General features: G+C 38.8%; 1 protein-coding gene across 3 annotated transcripts in view; it reads left to right on the top strand.

Annotated features, from left to right (window-relative positions):
- The window catches only part of AUH (AU RNA binding methylglutaconyl-CoA hydratase), a 168288-nt gene that overhangs the window by 66473 nt on the left and 80196 nt on the right, over positions 1-21619 (top strand). For 2 of the 3 annotated variants that reach the window (XM_067568461.1, XM_067568459.1), the window contains 2 exons: positions 5619-5711; positions 6714-6770. In XM_067568461.1, the coding sequence (XP_067424562.1) occupies positions 5619-5711; positions 6714-6770 (150 nt within the window). The remainder of the gene's footprint in view (positions 1-5618; positions 5712-6713; positions 6771-21619) is intronic. The other variant, XM_067568460.1, reaches the window with a different exon arrangement.

Below are 21619 nucleotides of genomic sequence, written 5' to 3'. Positions count from 1 at the left end.
GAATGAGAATCCAACATAACCGTTATCCTTTTTGTGAAGTTATATGCATTTTAGTGTTGTTCAGACCATGTTAGGTTTGTAAATTTACCTTTCATTTTTTGATAACCACAGTAACTACATCTAATTCTTCATTTCAAACAAAACCTGGATATATGTGGGTTTATAATCTGAATAAAGCAGTGCATTGGCATTTGATATTGTTGTCATTTTTGAGAATATAGAAAATGAATTAATGGTTTAAAATTATATGTCATTTGGGATAATTATAATTTTTTCTGATTTCCTGTAAAAATATTTAAAATGATTTTGGTTTTTCAGGACTTAATGCATATTTCTGATTTAAAACATTCCTAATATAAGGACTATTTAAATTGTTTTAACTGTCTGTGCTTGCCAGTCACTAAAATAGATTAATTGTATGCACTTATTATATTTTGTGAGGCTAAAATCTGTGTGAGGTAACCTCTTATTGAGCTGTTGCACCTGAGTGCATAGATTTGTTTAATGCACATATTTAAGAGAAGCCATTTTATGCAAGTAACCCTGAGTACTGGAATATGAATATTTAAAACAAACTAAATTAACATAAAGCCAAAACCCTACTGGTTATAGCAATTTTACATTAATATTTTGTTTAAAATCATCAACATTCTAGAGTCAAAACTCTTATGTAAATCTATGGCCTATTGAAAATACTTTGTTAATTGCAACCAGAAGACTTGCAGAGGTTGAGGTAGTAAAGCAGCATTAAAGAAGCAGCCTCTTCTACCTATCTTTCTTCACTGCAGCTACTGTGGGAATAAGCTTGCAGGCTGGAAGTTGCAATTTTAAGTTCTAGTTAAATGTTCTTGAGTGGTTACAAACAGCCTTCAGTATAAAATATATTGATTAGTATGATTTTTCACATTATTAATAAATAAAATAACAGGACTGAATAAGTAATAATTTGACATTTGTACTATATATATTGTAATTTTAATCTCGTCTCATTTCCCCCAGTGACAAGATCATCACTTCGTGTAATTTACTGTGACACATGACTAGCTCTACTTAATCATCTTTTGGGCAGATGACCAATCACCTAGTTATCTAGAAAGCACTATTGTTCTTTAGGACTTCATAAATTTACTAGGAAGGGTATTAGAGAGGGAGATATCTTTTGAGTATGGTAATACCAGAAGGCTCTGACTCTTGTGCTTCAGGCATAGGTATATAGTAGTACATCTGTCACTGTTTCCTCATATGTTTAACCTCATAATGAATTGCAGCTCTTTCTATATATCTATCAGTCTACAGTGCATGGCTGTCCAGTACTGCATAGATCGTTGACAGATGCAACCAATTTTTAATCAGATGACCCTGGTGTCTTTACATAGTACAAAATCCATTATTCAAGATAGAAAACAAGCTGTAAATGCATTCCAGCTGCAGAATTCCTTCCTGTCTTTTCATTTTGTACAATATATAAAAGATTCTTCACATGACCAGAAGAATAGGTGTGGAATTAGTGGGATTATATCTTCCTTGTTCTTCTGGGACTAGTGTTTAACTAAGCAGTAGACTAGAAAAGTATTTTGTCCCTATTTTGATCCACACTCCGTTCTTCAGATTAGTACTCAATTGTGCTGTCACTAATACTAAGGTCTGCTGCCTCTAGTATCTCAGCTGGAAACTGTCCCAGCCATCCATTTTTCAGAAATGGTGTCAGAACATATGCAATTTTAGAGTGAGGACAATGTTCTCTTGTGAGATTTGTTATATTCATATTCCTCTGCCTATCTCTCTGAACTAGATGGCACCTTGATGACCTTAGACTTGCATCTTCTATGTCAGTCTAATTAACTTAAATATAGCCATTGATTTTCCAGACAACAGATAACACAATTTTTTTGTTTTGTTTAAAGAAAAACTCATTCTACATTGTTTTGAAATGTTTTCTTTCAACTGTTGATAATTGCTGTTTAATATATTCTCAGAAGCATTTAAAATGCAATGTTATTAGTAGCTATAGAAACAGCTAGGCTTTAGGAGTGCTATATTATTTATCATACTTGGTTTAACTGCCACTATAAACTCAGGAATAGCATCTGATATTAGTTGCTCAACAGGCTGTGTAAGGAAATTGTTGTGTGCTGCCATGTCATGTGTATCCATTCAGTGATTTTCACCGTTGTTACTTCAGTCTGTATTTGAATAACTAAAATGCTTGGGAATCCATATTCAAAATACTTCAGCGTTCTTCCTGATCTGCGTATGTATTTTTCACATGTGTTTTATTGACTTTATAATTTTTCCTTTGCAAGGCTATTAGCAAGATAAACTCTATCAAATAGCAATGAAGCTTGATTACTGTAGCATGAATCCGTCACTCCTCACTAAACTCATCCAGCAAAACAAAGATCAGAGCTGTGTCTGACTACAGTCCTCAAAAACATAGGCCTTATCTCTGTGAGAATTTAGTTTGTTTTTAAGTGTCCCCACAAAGAGGGTGCACCAATTTAACTAAATTGGCTTCTCAGTTGACTTAGGACTTGTCTATGCACAGATTTTTTTTACACTTTTGTAAATTTACAGAAATAAGCCATATTGATACAATCCCCTTTTACCAGTATAAATGTGACTGCACTAGGGGGTTGCAACAATTTAACTATATCTATCTGTTTCTAAATTAATATAGATTTTGTATCAATTTCATTCAGTGTGGACCAGCTTTTAGTTAAAACAGTACAATTTTCTGTTGTACATAAGGCTATAGAGACTTTAATATCAGTGCCTGAAAACATTTACTTGACACATGCTATCTTGAGAACTAAGTCTTTGAACTAAAGTGAAAAATAATTGTGAGATCATGGCCCTGTATAGACTAGGAAACTTACTTGTGTTGTAGCTAGCGTGTTTTAACTGACACATTTTAAATACCACTTAGCACCTGTTGTAGAGTTCACACCTTTAAAAACTGCTAGCTGGTCATGGTCAATCCTAGTGAATTTTCTGGGAGGTGGGAGCTCAGCACTTTCTACAAATCAAGCCTCAGTGGGTGTCTGAAGATGAGCACTCATAAATAGAGACATCAAAAATCACAGGTTAATTTTGAAAACCTTGGTTGTAAATGAAAACTTAAATTCTTCATAGGGATTGCACCATCATCAGTGGGGCAGGATGCTTTCAGTAGAAAGGAGGGACAAAAAAACAGGTGCATAAAATCTAAGACACCCATTACATGGGACCGTACCACCACCCAAGAGGCTAAAGTTCACAAAGAATTTTGCCTTTGAAAATCCCCAAAACACCTCCGTGGAAGGCTACAGAGTAACAAAATGGCAAGAAAACAGCCTCTGCTGCCTGTTTCATGAGTGGTTCTGTTTCTGAAATTTGTAGGGCAGACAAGTGGAGCTTGGTCCACACATTTACAAGACACTACTCTTAAGCAGAAGCTTCCAGACTGGATGCCAATGACAGTAGGACTATCCTGCAGTTATTGTTTAAGTAGGACTCCTACTACCCACCTTCAATCAGACAGACAATTATTTTAGAGCTTGTCTATGTGGACAATTTGTGGGTGGCAAGCCAGGCTGGTAAATTTACAGCGCATTAATTTGCCACGTGCTAACTGCCTGTGTGACCCTGATATCATGCACTAAAAGTTTCATAATGCGTTTTTATACATACATACCAGTGTTATAACAACAATCTGTAGTGTTATGAATCCTAAATTCTGGACACAGCTTTTGAAGTTTTCTGGTTGGCTGTGAGATCTACATTACCTAGGTTTATGTACTGTATCCACCACTTTGGTGTCTGAGTTCCTTTGTTCTGTCTTTGCCAGTAATAAAAAAATAAATGCAGAAAATTACCTTTTCCAATTAAGTTTTTGTTTAGAAATTCCAACTGAATTGTATTTCTGGTGAATTATTGTTTCTCTCAGATGGCTGAAGTTCCTTGGTCTTTTTTGCTTTGTGACTCACAATGCATTTGATGTGTGAAATAGTACTTTAGAAATTCATTATATGACCTGGTTTATTCATTAGATAGTCTGCCTTTGATTCCTTATTCTGATCCACTATTATACTTTGGCACAAACCTTTGTTCTGTATACATTTTAATATTTTACCTTATTACCTAGAGGTTTTTTTTACTACTTTTCCCACTAAAGACAACTTTCAGCTCTATACTATCATAGACTACTTTACCTATCTCTTCTGTATTTTGCACCCCCTATTTTTTTTTAAATTATTCATTTATCTGCCCATCCAAGCACATTTTTAATTCCTTCTGTAGACTTGCACCTTGCAGCTTGTGATTCTGCATTGATAAATATTAATCACAGTTGAAATCTATTCCTATTGCCCAGCTGCTGACTAGGAATGCAAAATATGCCTTAATGTGGTGTGCCTTTATTTGCAGTGTGTCAAAACCATTCCAGAGAGTGACTAAAAATCATGGAATGTTCTGGAATAAAACTATCAAGCTGCTGGAAAAGGTTTTAAATAGATTTTGACTGTCATTCACCATTTGGCAACTGAGTCTTGTCATGTAAAATCATTGTTGAGACTGACATGTCTATCTGCTCAATTTAGCATTCTTCAAATTCGAGTGCGTCCAAATCAACTGAATCTGCAGGATTTGATCTTCAAATGTCTGATCAGAATTTACTTTGAACTGAACTGTTTTCTGCATACAGTATTTAAAAAATGAAGATAATCACAATCAATCTATGAATATTCTAACAGGCTTCACCCTTGATGTTAATTTTTACTACTTTGGAACACAACTTTTTTTTATCCAAAACAGTTGTTTTTACGTTTATGTTCATTTTTTTTGGCTGTGCAAAAGCATTTAAAAATGGATAAATTCTACTATTCTTTTGATATGTACATGTCACACATTAGCACAGAGCAGCTATGGAGAATTCAAAGACTACCTTTCAAGTGTCGCTCAGTCGACTTCCAGTTTGCAATTGGCTCTTTAGGATTAAACTTGTTGTGAACATATGGCATAGCATGCGAACACATAGTAAAGAAAACCAAACTGCAAACAAATTCATGGTTGCACAGTTCCCTGGGACCATACAACCCATCAGATATGTTTGGAGAGACTGGTATTGCCAGACTGACAATTCCTTCCTGCACTCCACCTCACTCAGCCTTCTAGTAGCTGTTCTCACATGCTCATGTACATTGGGAAGACACATCATGATGGGTGGACAACATACTTGTCAATGCCCATATTCACTGAGCTGCCTGTTCTAACCTTGTTACAGTTGCTACTAATTACATTAGAACATGTATGTTTCAACTGCACTCTGACAAGTCTACATATACTGGAATTTTAAATGTTTTGTTATATCTGTAATGCCATGAACTGTGTCTTTAGAGTTTACAATCTAAATTAAGGTCAGAACTGAGCAGCTGCTGAAGGGAAAGATTTGCAACATAATTTGGATGCAGAAAGATTGGGTGTCATGTTTTCACTGAACAATTGATTTTAAGACCTGCATCGTCATTGAAGAAGATATGTTACTGTTTTTCCTCATCTGATTGTAAATTGAACAAAAGATAATATAGGAGCGACACTCGTGTTCATTGTGAGCAGGTATTAATTGATACTTTCTCTTTCAGCTAATCTTCCAGTACCAACAATTGCTGCGATAGATGGGATTGCATTAGGTGGTGGCCTAGAACTGGCACTAGCCTGTGACATAAGAGTGGCAGGTAAGACTGAATCCTATTAAATGAACAGGAGATCATTAGCATTACAGAAGGCTTGACTAATCCTTGCCTTGGCAACAGTCCTTATAAAACTGGTTTTATATTCTGACATTGTATATGCTCAATTATTTCTATGTGATTTAGCAGAAATGACTGAAATAATTGCTGATGTTTAATTTCGTACCACTTACTGTTGATAGCCTGTTCTAATTTACTGTTTGTTGCCTGTTTTAATTTATTCTTATGATCTTCACTTTATCGTTAGCAGTCTTCACTTTATCGTTAGCAGTGATCCCAGAAGGCTAGGGCAGAGATTGAGAATTTTTTTATAATTAAAATGCTCTTCGTCAAAATCTGTTACTATACAAACAGGTTGCAGGAAATAGGCCAAACTAGTTTGTGAGTGTATTATTGAACAAGCAATTAAGCTTTTATAAAATAAAAGTGGCAACAGCACATGAAAAGAGGAACCTTGATCTATCCAGCTGTCAGAACTGTAAAACCATTTGTTGGAAAGTAAATGGAAACTTGCTCTTGAGCAGTTGCTAGCATACTCATAGTATATTAAGCTGTTTGACCCTGGGGGAGTAGTCAATCAGCTAAAGAATTCATAATCATCAGAAACAGACTTCCCCACCATTTCAAGTTGTTAAATAATAACATTGCCACTTTCATTCAGTGCTTTAAAATCTACAAATGTCTCTGCATTATTGGATCTAAATAACTTACTTGCATCAGCAATCTTCCCGTGTGAAAATTAATGAGGTACAGAGCCTGTCTTGACAGGAATAGCTTCTTGGTTCTTTTAATAAATGCAGATCAATTTGGTGACTTTCTGTATTTCCATAGGCAAATGCTTTTTTAAGTGATGGTTTGTTGTTTGTAAGACAAGTTTAATAAATTAACAGATTATTGTAAAGAATCTTCTTTTGTATAAACTTTTTCAAGTTATTCTTTAATATAGATTATATCAAGAACTCATTACATTTTATGCTTCTTTTCAAGCCTCTTCTGCTAAAATGGGTTTAGTTGAAACAAAGCTGGCAATCATTCCAGGTGCAGGTATGAATTTCCTTCTTGTACAATACTGACGATAACTCAGCTGATAACAAGTGATCTTGGTGCTTGTGATTTTGCATTGTTGGTTATACATTTTATGTTTAACTTTGTATTTTTTATTGACGGTTATTAATATAGTTTTAAACCATATTTCCTACTGAAAATTAGTAAAACGTTTTTCTGATGTCTTTAAAGAAATGAAGTTATGTAGCTTTTTTTTTTAATGGATGCCTACCTTAAATCAGCTGATATTGAGGGGTTATGTAAATGGGATTCATGTCTTTGTCTGAAGGCTGATGGCATTTGTGTAGGGAAATATGCAAAATCATTAATTTGCAACTACTAGTATAGCAGAAATGGTAATTTAATTGATGATCCAACACTGTATATCATCTATTACTTCAGGACATTAATTCAACTTTTATACTGCTTTTTAGTCAGTTGTATGAAGATGCTGATTGTGAAAGCGTGGTGGATGTATCATCCTTCTATCTCATTCAGAATATTTTTGGTATCTTCAGAAGACAGACTACTATTTTATTTTAACACCCTCTTTCTTTTGGAAGGACAGTTGGGTGGCTGAAATGAATAAAAGGACAATAATAATAATGTTTGATTTGAGTCCCTTCAACTGTGAGGGGCATTTATTTTTGTTTTGCAGATAAAATCATCTTATTTGAGCCAAGCTATTTGCCTCTGAGAGGGAAGAGCAATATATTGAGGAGACAAAACTTTTCTGCTTGAGCTTTGGCCAATGTTGCTGGAAGTGTTTTGGGAGTTTTGTACCTCAGCTTTGGCCTAATGTTCTTTCTGGCTGGTGAAGGCTGTTGGGGAAATACTAGATCCATTGCTAATGGAAATTGTCAGTGCCTGTCGCAGGGAGAGCAGGGTACCAACTGTCCTTACAAAGCATTGGTGCAGCCTCTGGACAAGAAACAACCACTTGAATTTGACAATCTGAATGCGTTTTGTCCTGTTTCAAATTTTCCATTGTTGGTTAAGATTATTGAAGAAGTTGTGATGAGACATCTCACGATATCTTAATTAGGTGATTCAGATCTCCTAGACCAGTGGTTCTCAACCGGTGGTACTTACGAGAAGGCTGGGTGGTACGCGAGCCGTACCGCGCCACCGAATCTGCCGCCGGAAGTGCCCTCCCGCCCGCCCTTGTGAAGCTTTGCCGCCAAAAATGGGCAAACGGTGGAAGGGATTCGGCGGTGGGTATTGTTTCCCCCATGTCTCTCCCCGCCACCGCGAAACCCCGCCGCAAATCCCTCCCGCCGCCACCGCAAAACCCCGCCGCTGCCACACGTCCCCTCCCTTTTTTTCCTGAGTGGTACTCGGGTCGGGTACAGACAGGTCAAGTGGTACTTGACCTGACTGTACCTGGCCCGAGTGGTACTCGGGGAAAAAAAGGTTGAGAACCGCTGTCCTAGACTATTCTCATATAGAGTTCAGACCTTTGTTTGGCATGGCTATGGCACTGCGTTATTCTGATAGTTGTTACCTAGCAGCTCTGTGTTCTTGGGGAACCAGGGCGCAAAACCCCAACTCTCTCTCTCTGGCTCATCTGAATTAACCATTGGGAAGGGGCTTGTAGCTCTATAAACACACAAGTAACACAAACAGTACATTAGTAGAATCACACCCCTAGAAGCACACCCCCCCCTTCCAGGAAGGTAACCCTAATAAATGAGCATACCCCAAGGTGAAGGGCAAATCTGGTAACATGGTTGATCCCCTCTTAGCCATTGGTAAAGATGAGGTATTCATACATATATTTTTAGGTCTGTCATTTGCCTGTGGTGCTGTTGATCATGAAATATTATTGTCTTGCCAATGGATCCTAGTGGGAATAGATGGAGGTGCTGTCAATTACATTTGTTCTTTTCTTTTGGAGCGCTCCCACAGGATGGTGTTGGGGATGGTGGCATCCTAGAGGCAGAATAACAAAGATAGTGTAGGCAGAGGTCAGTTGATGACCAGTCATTTCAAGAACGAGGCTAGAGAAAAACACATTTGGTTTGCCCATGTTAAATTTTAGTGACCCTTTTTTAAAAAACAGTTTTAGTGCCCCCATGCCTTTGTGTCAGGAATATGTCTGCACTGGATACCTGGAATCTGGCCAAGTAATGAGCCTTTGAAAAATTGTAGTTTGCCCATGCTCAATAGAGATTTCTTTGATTTTTACCAGTTAAATCACTGAAGATTCCATCCTCATTGAGCATGCTCGAGCCGCTCACAACTCCTAGTGCTGACTACACTGCATTTGCATCACCCCCACAGAATGACTGGACATAGAATCATAGAATCATAGAATATTAGAGTTGGAAGGGACCTCAGGAGGTCATCTAGTCCAACCCCCTGCTCAAAGCAGGACTAACCTCAGCTATATCATCCCAACCAGGGCTTTGTCAAGCCTCACCTTAAAAACCTCTAAGGATGGAGATTCCACCACCTCCCTAGGTAACCCATTCCAGTGCTTCACCACCCTCCTAGTAAAAAACTTTTTCCTAATGTCCAACTTAGACCTCCCGCCCTGCAACTTGAGACCGTTGCTCCTTGTTCGGTCATCTGCCACCACCGAGAACAGCCTAGCCCCATCCTCCCTGGAACCCCCTTTCAGGTAGTTAAAGGCCGCTATCAAATCCCCCCTCACTCTTCTCTTTTGCAGACTAAACAAGCCCGGTTCCCTCAGCCTCTCCTCATAAGTCCTGTGTTCCAGCCCCTAATCATTTTTGTTGCCCTCCGCTGCACTCTCTCCAACTTGTCCACATCCTTTTTGTAGTGGGGGGCCCAAAACTGGACACAATATTCTAAATGCGGCCTCACCAATGCCGAATAGAGGGGAATAATCACTTCCCGTGACCTGCTGGCAATGCCCCTCCTAATGCAGCCCAATATGCCATTAGCCTTCTTGACAACCAGGGCACACTGCTGACTCATATCCAGCTTTTTATCCACCGTTACCCCCAGGTCCTTTTCTGCAGAGCTGCTGCCCAGCTCGTCGGTCCCCAGTCTATAGCTGTGCATGGGATTCTTCCTTCCTAAGTGGAGGACTCTGCACTTGTCCTTGTTGAACCTCATTAGATTTCTTTTGGCCCAATCCTCCAGTTTGTTTAGGTCACTCTGTATCCTATCCCTACCCTCCAGGGAATCTACCACTCCCCCCAGCTTAGTGTCGTCCACAAACTTGCTGAGGGTGCAATCTACCCCATCCTCCAGATCATTAATAAAGATGTTGAACAAAACGGGCCCCAGGACCGACCCCTGGGGCACTCCGCTTGTGACCGGTTGCCAGCTAGACATGGAGCCATTGATCACTTGATTGATTGATTGATTGATTGATTGATTGATGTTCTATACATTCTCAGCTCCTACTTGCGATCAGACTGTGATTGTAGAGAAGGGCTGCAGAGCAAGCATCTCTAACAGGCGATTAAGAGAAAGGAGAAAGCTTACAAAGAATGGAAGATGGGATGCATCAGCAAGAGAAACTACCTCTTGGAGGTCAGAAAGTGTAGGGATGAAGTGAGAACTGCCAGAAGCCAAGCAGAGTTGGACCTTGCAAAGGGAATTAAAACCAATAGTAAAAGGTTCTATAGACATATAAATAAAAAGGAAACAAGGAAAGAAAAAGAAGGACCGCTAAACATTGAGGTTGGGGTGGAGATTAAAGATAATTTAGGCATGGCCCAACACTTAAACAAATACTTTGCCTCAGTTTTCAACAAGGCTAATGAAGATCTTCGGGGTACTGGCAGGGTGGCTAATGGGAACAAGGATATGGAAGTAGAAATTACAATGTCTGAGGTGGAAATCAAACTCAAATAGCTTAATGGGACTAAATCAGGGAGCCTGGATAATCTCCATCAAAGAATATTAAAGGAACTGGCACATGAAATTGCAAGCCCAATAGCAAATTAATCTGTAGGGTTGTACCTTATAGCTGGAGAATTGCTAATATGGTTCCTATTTTTAAGAAAGGGAAAAAAAAGTGATCCAGGATACTACAGGTCTGTTAGTTTGACCTCAATTGTATGCAAGGTCTTGGAACAAATTTTGAAAGAGAAAGTAGTTAAGGACAGAGAGGTAAATGGTAATTGGGATAAAATACAACATGGTTTTACAGAAGGTAGATTGTGCCAATCTGATCTTTGAGAAGTTAACCACAGTAACAAGTCTTGTCGATGGGGTGAAGTGGTAGATGTTGTGGCAAATATTTGTATATGTTGACTTTAGTAAGGCTTTTGTTACTGTCTTGCATGACTTCTCATAAACAAACCAGGGAAATACAAACTAGATGGAGCTACTATAAGGTGGGTGCATAAATGGTTGGAAAACCGTTCCCAGAGAGTAGTTATCAGTGGTTCACAGTCAAGCTGGAAGGGCATATTGAGTGGGTTCCCGCAGGGATCAGTTCTCGATCTGGTTCTGTTCAATATTTTCATCAGTGACTTAGATAATGGCATGAAGTGTACACTTATAAAGTTTGCAGATGATACCAAGCTGGGAGGGGGTTGCAAGGGCTTTGGAGGATTGGATTAAAATTCAAAATGATTTGTACAAACTGGAGAAATGTTCTGAAGTAAATAAGATGAAATTTAATAAGGACAAATGCAAAGTACTCAACTTGGGAAGGAACAATCACACATACAAAATGGAAAATGACTGCCTAGGAAGAAGTACTGTGGAAAGGGATCTTGGGGTCATAGTGAATTTACCCCCAGGTCAGATTAGCAGAGACACCCTGAGAGTTTTTCACCTTCCTCTGCAGCATGAGGCACAGATCACTTGGAGGTTTAAACAAGTGTAAATGGTGAATTTGCTGTAACTTTAAGTCTTTAAATCATGACTTCAGGAACTCAGACAGCGGTTACGGGTCTATTACAGGAGTGAGTGGATGTAGTGAATCAGGGGTGTGTAGTAATGGAGACAATTGTCTCTAGGAACCCTGCTTCATTTATTACAAAAGTTGGAAGCTGGGAAGTGGATGAGACAGGAAATTTCAGAAAGAGAAGGGAGGGTCTCAGGCTGCACTAGAGACCTGGATTCTATCCCTGTCTTTACCATAGAGTTCCTATGTGATGCTTGTCAAATCACTTAAATCAAACTTTTCACAGGTGGTCTTTAATTGTGTGTTCTTCATTTTATGGGTGTCTGACTTGAGACTCTGGTATCTGATTTTCAGAAGTACTAATCACTTATTGGTGCAACTGAAGTCAATGGAAACTGTGCTTTAAACATATAAATACTATTATGCTAAATACTCTGAAAAATACTCTTTTGTTGATCCTTGTTCAAAAATGATGGAGGAGAAAAGCTATAAAATTAGTGAATGGGGAAAAGCAATAACAATGCAGTTTATTTAAAAAAAAAAAAAAAAAGAGAGAGAGAGAGAGGTCACTTTTTATACTGAGGAATCAACTTATTGAGTGTGCCTGGAAAATCATTTACCAAAACATTGCAGAGAATGAAGAAGTACGTGGAATTGGTGCTTGCAGAGAAGCAGCCTAGATTTAGACCAGGATCAGGTACAGTAGATCAGTATTTGTGATAAGAGAGATATCAGAAGTACATAGAACAGAATTAAAGAATGGGAATTGTGAAGATGACATAAAAAGAAGAATCAGATTAGCTGCTACTACATTCAGAAAACTCTGCAAGATCTGAAAGGCTTAATGAAAGACATTTTGATTAAAAAAAAAAGAAAATCAGCACATATGAGACAACGGTTGTGCCAATATTGCTGTACGGGTCAGAATACTGGAGTATGAGGAAAGTTCATGAATGAAAGATATTGGCTGAGGGGAATACCAAGAGTTCCAAGACTGCAGAAAATAAAAAATGATGTGATAAGAAAACAGATAGGGCAAGAAACAACACTGTTACAGAAAATTCAAGAAAGACAACTGTGATGTTTGGACATGTGTCAAGAATGGACCCGAAAAGGATACCATACATGGCAATAAATACCAGAGTGCAAGGAACTAGAAAAAGAGGAAGACCAAGGATGTGTTGGATAGACATGGTGAAGAATAAAGATAGAACAAAAAGATTTAAAGATAAATGGAAATGTGAAGCTGGTACCAGATAGACAGTGGTGGAAAGACCTCATTTGGTCCTGTCGTTGATACTGAGCTGATAGATGGGAATCAAAGAAGATGACTACTCAGGACCTATGCATCTCAATTGAGCACCCAAAATTAGTGACTTTTTTTTTAACTTCAATCTCTCAGCTCTCCATCTGTAAAATGGGGATAAATATCACTGCCTCACCTCACAGGAGTCTTATGAAAAGAGAGTGATTAATATTTGTGAAGCACTCAGATAGGATTGTGATGAGCACCATAGGAAAACTAATGAGGAAGTTAATATGTCTGTCTTGAGAGCAGGTTTTGAATCATGTATTGTAAATAAGGCAAGGGGGCCACACATTGAATAATGAGGAGGAAAAAAAATACAAAGCGCCATCCTGTACAATGAATGGATAAAAATAGTATGTGATCATGTAATTAAAGACGGTATCATAATGCAAATATAGAAGAGAGGTGAGTTAAGGTTGCACAGTCAATCCTAATTCTGGCATTTCCTACTTTTCAGTGCTTGAATTTGCACCTTAATAATGTTTATCTTTTAAAGTAGTGTTTTTGTGCGTAATATATTTATTCATTTGTCTATAAAGTGTATGTGTGTTGTATTATTAGAGAGAGAGAGAGAGAGAGAGAGACTCCAAATACCCTGTAGTATGAGAAAGGTGGTTAGTGTTGGTAGCCTTCTGTGCACTTCAGAGCTCTTAACAATGTACAAGACCTCATACTCTCCCCTCAAAGGAAGTCAGGTGTCATTTCCATTTTACAGAAGACCTGCTACAATTAAAGTAGAGTCACTTACCGTTTAAAAAATTGAATACCCTGAGTGTTCTAAAATTCTTATGCTGACTTCGGTTATCTTGAAATTTACTGTGCTCCTGGGGTAGGGTTAATGGTCTAGATTTAGAGTAATTTAAACAAGGGAATTGTTCCTGAAACATAGGCCCCCTAAATAAATCATGTGTTTACAAAATCACCTGGTTCTGATAACATTTTTTGTGCACACGTGGGGCTCAAATTGTTGTTTTAATCCTCCTCAAACTGATATCACCTGCTCACATTTGATTTCAGCTAGTTTATGGCACCCACTCCCACTGCCCCTTTGGGGAAGCAATACTGAATAAGCTATAGTGTTAAATTTGCAACTCCAGGTTGTTTCAAGCTAAACTGACATGCCACAGAGCGTGAAATGCACATGTGCATCAAGACTACGGCTCTGTTACAAGTCATAGGCTTTGCAGGCATTCTAATGTCAGATAACTGGTAGCTCAAGGTGACAGGCAATACACCATTGAACCTGAGCAACACCCATGTACTCTAAGTTCACATCCTTTCCTTCATAGAGAATGCATGTTGTTAACGTTTCTTCCTCCCTGCCCAAAATTTCTGCTTTAATAGCTGATATTTCAAAGTGTTCTCAAATCCACATGCAGATTCTGATTTTACTTTAGAAATATTGTCAAGAAAATTAGCACTAAATAAGAGAGGGAAGAAGAGATTCTAGGAAGCAGTTAGGATAATGTAACCATGACTTATGTTCCTCAACCATTTCCTGAACAGTGGGACTAAGTTTGATTAAAGAAAAGTGAGTTGTTGAGTCAGACCTCCTAAACTGAGCTGCTTGGAACACTTTCAGATTCTTACAACTTTTTTTGTGTAGACTAAGGGAAAATCTTAAGGCCACCTTCATTAATTTATAGTATGGACTGTCCCTGAGATCAGCTATTGAACGAGACTAAGGACCAGTTTAGAAATATTTCAAATATTTTTGCACTACAAAACATTTAACTACCTCTGCTTACAGATAGTAAAACATCTGTGCGAGCTGTTGCTTCCTCTGAAACATTTATGAGTGACATACACTGATCAGTGTACTCCCTTGGTGCTTTAAGGATACAAGTGCTATCCCAAGGTTGAATCCTTTACGTATTTTTGTGTACTATGCACATTAGTGCTTTCTCTTGTTGCACAGCACACAAGGGCTGAAACTGCAGGGCTGTGGTGAGGGTGAGATGAGTGAAGCAGTTCAAACATCTCAGAGCTATCATTCCAGAGTGTACTCATCTCCACAGTGTGTTCTCATTCAGCTGAGAACATCTTATTGAGATGAATGGGCCACTTCACACCTCTCTGAGCTTCCTATACTTCAAATGAATGCACAGAATCCTTTCCTTGTACACCAGGCCCAGACAAGGACACTGGATCTCTGCTTTCCTTCCCCTTCCTGCCTCCTGCTGGTACGTGCATTCTTCACACCCCCGCCACCTTCTCTTCTCCCCATGGTCCCTTCAAGTTTAACAGGTGCATGGAGTGGAAATGGGGAGGATGGAGCTGGTATGTGTGTGGGGAATTGGGCTCAGTGCAGTGGGGCGTGTGGGAGGGGCTCAGAGCAATGGAAATGCTAGAGGGAATCTTGGAGGGATTGCAACAGTGTTGAGGGGTGTAAGTGGCCATCCATACATCAATTTTGAAAACCTGTTCATTGACATGAGCTTCGAGGAAGAACTGAGCTGCCAAAAACATAGTTTTTCCTAAGATCCTTTGATGAATAAAGAATTGTCATCAGAAAGACCTTTGCTTTTTGGGACCTCAGATGCACTGATAGAGCAGAATGATAAGGGGAGCCAGGGCTGGGGAAAGTTGGACACCTTTCCCTCTGGTGACATACTGGATGGGAAGGGAAGTGGAGCCATCTCTCCACATTTTGGATGGTCATGAGGCAGCACTGGGCAACCTTAACTCTATTAATAATATTTTTGGCAAGTTAATGATAAAAAAGGTACAAAGTCATTTCAGGAAGAGCTGGAAATAGAATCCTGGTATCTCATATGGTAGACCCAAGTTTGATCAGCTCAGTCACACTGCTCTTGAGTTGAGGGTTTAAACCATGTGTATATTCCACATCAGAGAGTCTGAACCCTCTAAAATAATTTCCCTTCATTCTGATATACCTAAAACATCAGTTCGGTTCCTAACTTGCTCTCCTCTGTGTTCTGCCACCTCCAAATTGACTTGGTTTCTAGCAGATAGAGTCCATCTTCAGGTCTCAGTTGGTTCAAGTTGCCTTTGGTGGGCAAAAGCTCTCCAGAAGAGCCTTGGATATTTGCTGTTCAGAAGGCATCTGACTGTAATAAGTTGCTCATGCCAGAAGAGAGAGACTTTCAGCCAAAAAGCGGAATCAGTCTTTCATTCCACTAAGCCCAAAAATACTATTGTATCTCTTCAGCTCTCAAAAGTCGTGAAATGATCAGGGTTGTCCCCTCCATCAGCAGATAGAAGCAGGCATGGTGGTCCAGACCATAGTCTAAAAGGGGACAGGTTGAAAGAGTATGAGTATCCTGCATGGGACACTCAGCTTTGAAAACACAAAATGAGACCACTTAATAAAATTAGTCATCCTTTCCACCAATAGTCTCTTCCTTTTTAGGAGAATAGTTCAAACAACACAAGATACAGTATTTGGGAATCAACACAGAAATTACTATCTATCATCTGCACCTCAATTTAGGAGAAGGTTTCAGGGATCTGTTTTTGGTTCTTTCTAATTCCAAAGAAGATTAGGGTATTTTTACCATTTCTTGGTATGATGTCTCTTCTATATGTCAAATGAACCATGTTGTTCCATGTGGGAAAACTCCCCATGCTATACACAGAGATTTATTGTGGGATGGAATATGTTCTATGTGCAGTTGACTTCATGCATGTGTATCTTCATGTGCCCTGCCCTCTCACCGGTACACTTCAGAATCCTCTGCTTCTCAGTGAATTGTCTTTGCTGCCAATCTGTGGCCTTTCCATTTGATCTTTCATCAGCCCCTCAAATGTTCTCCATGCTCATTGTCAGCCATGGTGGTTTCTATGAAAGAAGAGAGACTCCATGTCTTCCATTATTGGGCAACATTATTGTTTAAGCACCCAGTAGTGTGTCAGGTGTTTCACAAAAAATACATAGGAGACTAGTTAATCGCCGTGGATCAAAGCAGCACATTCTAGGCCTCCCCTTGTTTTTCTGACTTGTGGATTTGTGATGAATAGGATAAGACGTCTTATCCTTGGGTTCCACGTTCTGGATGGCCCTACACATGGCTTTCATTTCTCAAAAGGAAATATCCAGGATCAAGTCTCTGGCCAAATATCTATTCCTTCCCATAGAAACATTTACATTATTTGTCAAATCCTCCAACAAACTATTCTAATGGTTATATACAATGAGCTACCATCCACCTGAGATCCTTCGTATTCATCTTTCTCTTTTGTCTAGGAATACCAAAAAGATGCAGTTAATTCCTTGGAACTGCTCATCCCTACAGATTTTAATGATTTATAAAGTGGTGGGCTCTCAAAATGAATATCAGGTGGAAGATGACTAATAGAACCAGTACTAACCCAAATCATAATAGACACCTGTCAGGTATGTGGAGGTTATGTGAGCCCCCACATGTCAGAGCAAATGGACCTCACAGGAGCAGCACAGTGGTAACTGACTGGAACTTGGAGCCAAAAGAAGTGCCCTTAAGATGTTCACAATGCTTCTGAATCCAACTCTGTGTTAATACAAAGTGACAACTCTACATTCTTCACTTACATAAAGAAGCAAGGAGGAACAGAGTCCCTATTTTAGGTCAAAAGCACTGAGAATTCTGCACTGCATGGAGACCATAATCTGACAGCCCAACTTCCTGGTTAGACTCGTGTAACTTCATTGGATGAATTTGGCTCCTTATACTTAAGGAAACCTAAATATTTAAGATGACAGGAAAACTCGTTTATCTTTGGGGGAATGTGAAAAGAACCAACAAGTTTTGGAATTTGTCTTTTCAAATGGGAATACCAGGTGATTGGCCTCTTTCCATCTTTCATCAACAATAAGCTTCCTCTGCTTTAGACACCTGGAAAACAAGACATGTAAGGTGGATGCATTCTGCTCTGAGTGTCAGAACTCTGTTTGGGGCCCGGTTCTCATTTACACTAGTCTGGCAGTTGTAAATGGGCCTTCTTGTCATTGAGAATGAGGCCATTTGTGCCTTGTCTCTGTATTGTCAGGGTAGCCATAAAAATCAGAATGACAAATCTTCATAGTGCTCAGAGCTTCATATTAGCCCATCAGGACATGGTTCACCATAGAGATATTCTTCTGCTTTACATGGATACTGCTCACATGCAAGGAGTCACAGTTCAGAGCAACTGCACCTGTGTTTCTCCTCAATGGTCCAGCAAAGACACCCACTCTCAGGCTTCCATCATCCTAGCCCTGTTGCCTTTCTTGGGTGGACATTCGTGTGTCTGACTGGAGCATTTCCAGACTGCACAGTTCCCTGCCTTCACTGTATTATTCACAGCACAGATAGGTTGCCCAAGGACACCTGATGCTACCACACATCACTTCCTTTGCAAACCTACTTTATTCTTAAGGTAAAAAGCATTACTGAGAGAACATATTAAAACAATAAAAGAGCCTACATACTAGGGATGTAAATAACATTTTTAAAAGTACCCATTTAAGCTATTAAAATTATATCAGTTAACCATTTAACCAATATAATTTTAATAGTTAATAGTTGCGCTCACTTGAGCAGTGGTGGTAGCTGCTGGAATCCGGAGGACCCTACCCCCCACATTTACCATCCAATCGCAACTGCCAGGTGGCTGCCGGATTGGGGTGGAGGGCAGTCTCCCAGCCAGTGCTATCCTGATAGCACAGGGGGAGGGGTCATGAGTCCACATGGCAATGGGATGGCTCTGTCTGACATCATTTCGTCCTCATCTTTCTCCGAGGGAGGGGCAGCTGTTCCTCAGGTTCAGTGCATGAGCTTTGGCAGCTGGGGCCGGCTGCAGGATGCTGCTTTCTGGCTGGCTATGCAACAGACCCTCATGGTTCTGCTCCCCTGTTGGGATATGAACAAAAGCGCAGGAAAGGCTAGGGATATGTTAACAGTAAAACTAATACCAAGCAGTTAACCGTTAAACATTTTACATCCCTGCTAACCACATGCTAATCACCCCAACTCCAACATGGGCTCCGTCAGGAACAGTCTTTCAATAGCTGACCTGTAGGGTTTTCTTTGTGGTCACAAGTTCATCACAGCCTCAGGTCAGAACTAGAAAACTTAGTCCACCCTTTATACAGTTCAGGGGTAACCCCAGAGCAATGGGATTTGCTCCCCTGGCATAGCTTCGAAAGGGTGGATTCGTCATGGGAAATTTGCATTCTCCTTACCCCCCGATACTTCCTAGGAAATCCACTTTACACACACTGTTCCAAAAAGCCCTCTGAAGTTCCCAATATTTACATTAATCGAGACCTTAGAAAAGTTACATGCAGTCCTTCAATAACATATAAACAATTGCATTTTCAATACAATTGACCCCGAAGGCATCAAACCCAATTCAATAAGGTTTATCTTAATTCAGCAAAGTTCATTTGGGGTATTACAGGATATTGTCAGTCAGCCACCCAAGGTCTTTCTGTGTTTTGTCCCAAGGATATTTTCCTTGGTGAAACTTGACACTGTGAAAAGCTAAATTTTTGGGGTTTTGGCTACTCACCTTTACTGGCAGACAGTCTTGTGCAGTCAAGATCTGTTTCTAGTATTCTTCATGTATTTAAAAACTCTTTGCTAGAAAGTGAGACTAACTAAAATTTAATTTGGGTGACTTCACAATGGTCTGGACCTGATCTCTTTCCAGTTCATATCACAATCCTAAGGGCTGCCAAGGTCTTAGAATGGCAAGAGAACCTAGTCTTTGATCATCACAGTGCAAGATTTGCCTCAGGCAATCACCAGACTTTGACTTATCCCCTGAATTTAATTGGTCTACACTCCTATGGAATCCCCCTTTTTGAATCTCATGAGGTAACATCACTTTGTATCAGTGAGAGTCACCTTTCTCAAAGCTATTGCTGCTGCTAAGAGGATTGAGGAGCTTTTTGGCCTCTCTATCTAGAAAAAGGTGAAATATGCCTTTTAGACAAAGTTGTAGTCTTCATGGATGTAGATTTCCTATAAAAATGATCTCTCCTTTCCAAATAAATCCTCTCTGTCCTGTGGCTATGCCCCAAACTACAGTATAGAAAAATACATTTTCAGTATCTGGATGTAGTTTCCAGTAGTACCTCTTGACTTAGGTAGAAACTATATATGAGAATAAAGTAATTTATTCTTATCTGGAAATTTTCTTCTCAGAACATGTATGTAATCTTCTTACTCTTTTCTAGTTTGTTACTGTTTTGCATTGTTTGAATTCTAGTTTATGGCTATTAATTATCTCTTGCTTATTGTAAAATTATTTCAGGAGCTGTAATGTTTTGAGATTTTCTTGTCAGCAGAACTGCCTCCATTTGGGTAGTACCTTATTTAAGAACCTCTGGATTATAGCTATGTCATGAGAAGATCAAAGTGCTGGTAAATAACATAACTGTGTGAACATAATGTGAGTAATAATGTGTGTGGTTGGTTAGTTTGTAATTCTGGTAGATTCTCAAACACTTTACTGGCCAAAAAGGAAATGACAGAATAAGGATACTGTTATGATAAGGACATGAGTACTTTCTGGTACAACCCAAATATTCTTGGCATGATTGTGTGTGGGATGTTGAGTTCTCTGGAAAAAGGAACAATGATAAAGGCACAAAAATTATTCTCTGGTATAACCCCAGTAAAGTCAATGGAGTTATGTCAACAGAGATTTTGACCATATTAGATTAAATCCTAGGTACTGGAGTTGCATATTTACAGCTTTCTAACCCTTTTAACAAAGTCATTTTAATATGCAATATTTCATCAAAGATCTCCAAAATAAATTTTATCATTGCTTTCTCTAGTTCAAATATGATTATTTCATTATGCAGCTGCCTGCTGCAAAGTCTTGAAGAACAGTGGAGTCTTAAAAAAAAATTCTGCTATACATTAATTCTTGACATCTTTTTGCAATTAAGATAAATATTTCACACTAAAGGCTTTCTTTAACCTTATACATACTATGTGGTTGTCTTCTCAACATGTCTCAAATTTTTCCAACAATTCAACAAATGATTTTTCCAGTGATGCAACTATATACAGCATGTATCTAGATAAATAACACTGATTTTCTCTTGAATGTGTGGTGCAGATGTAGAACAAATGAAAGATTTATTGGAGCATTTAAAGGATATTTGTTTCTTTCCAGTCTGGTAACTGTCACATAAGAAAACTTTATAGGTAATTTTTTTCCCCCACTTTTGCTAATTTGACAAGCTGTTTTAGGAAGTGAGTGATTTCAATGTGTGGATTCCAAAAGGCATACGCAAGCACATGAGTAAAGTTTTATTCTTTGTATTGAAACAAAATGAAGGAAAGTGTGCAAATTGGACTTAATGGGTCTTTGTGAATATTCAGTATCCCCTAAATTATTGCTTTTTCATATTTAAACCAGAATAAAGTTCTGTATTAATGGATTTGCCTTAAAATTGACAAACATTCCTTTTATGATGAGTAAGATATGAGGGGAATTTCCAGATGTGACATTCATGCAAAATGCATTCATGCTAATAGCAGTTGTACAATCCATCCAAATCTAAAAGGTTGAAGAGAAACTGTGATACTTTGAGCCTGAAATTTGACACACATTTTAATGGTATCTTCTCAATGTAAACTCTGTAGCTTCTACTAAAGTAGAAAATTATTGAAAAAATTAAAAAAAAAAAAAAGAAAAAAAAGAAATATAACACAAGAGCCATCATTTTTGATAATGGCAGTCAGGAGGGGGAAACAGGACTCATAA

This window comes from Emydura macquarii, unplaced genomic scaffold (assembly GCF_026122565.2).
Source record: "Emydura macquarii macquarii isolate MOO-44397 ecotype Brisbane River unplaced genomic scaffold, CSIRO-AGI_Emac_v2 contig_2897, whole genome shotgun sequence".
Lineage (NCBI taxonomy): Eukaryota > Metazoa > Chordata > Testudines > Chelidae > Emydura > Emydura macquarii.
Note: the sequence above shows the minus strand (reverse complement) of the source record. Positions and strands in the feature narration are given on the sequence as shown.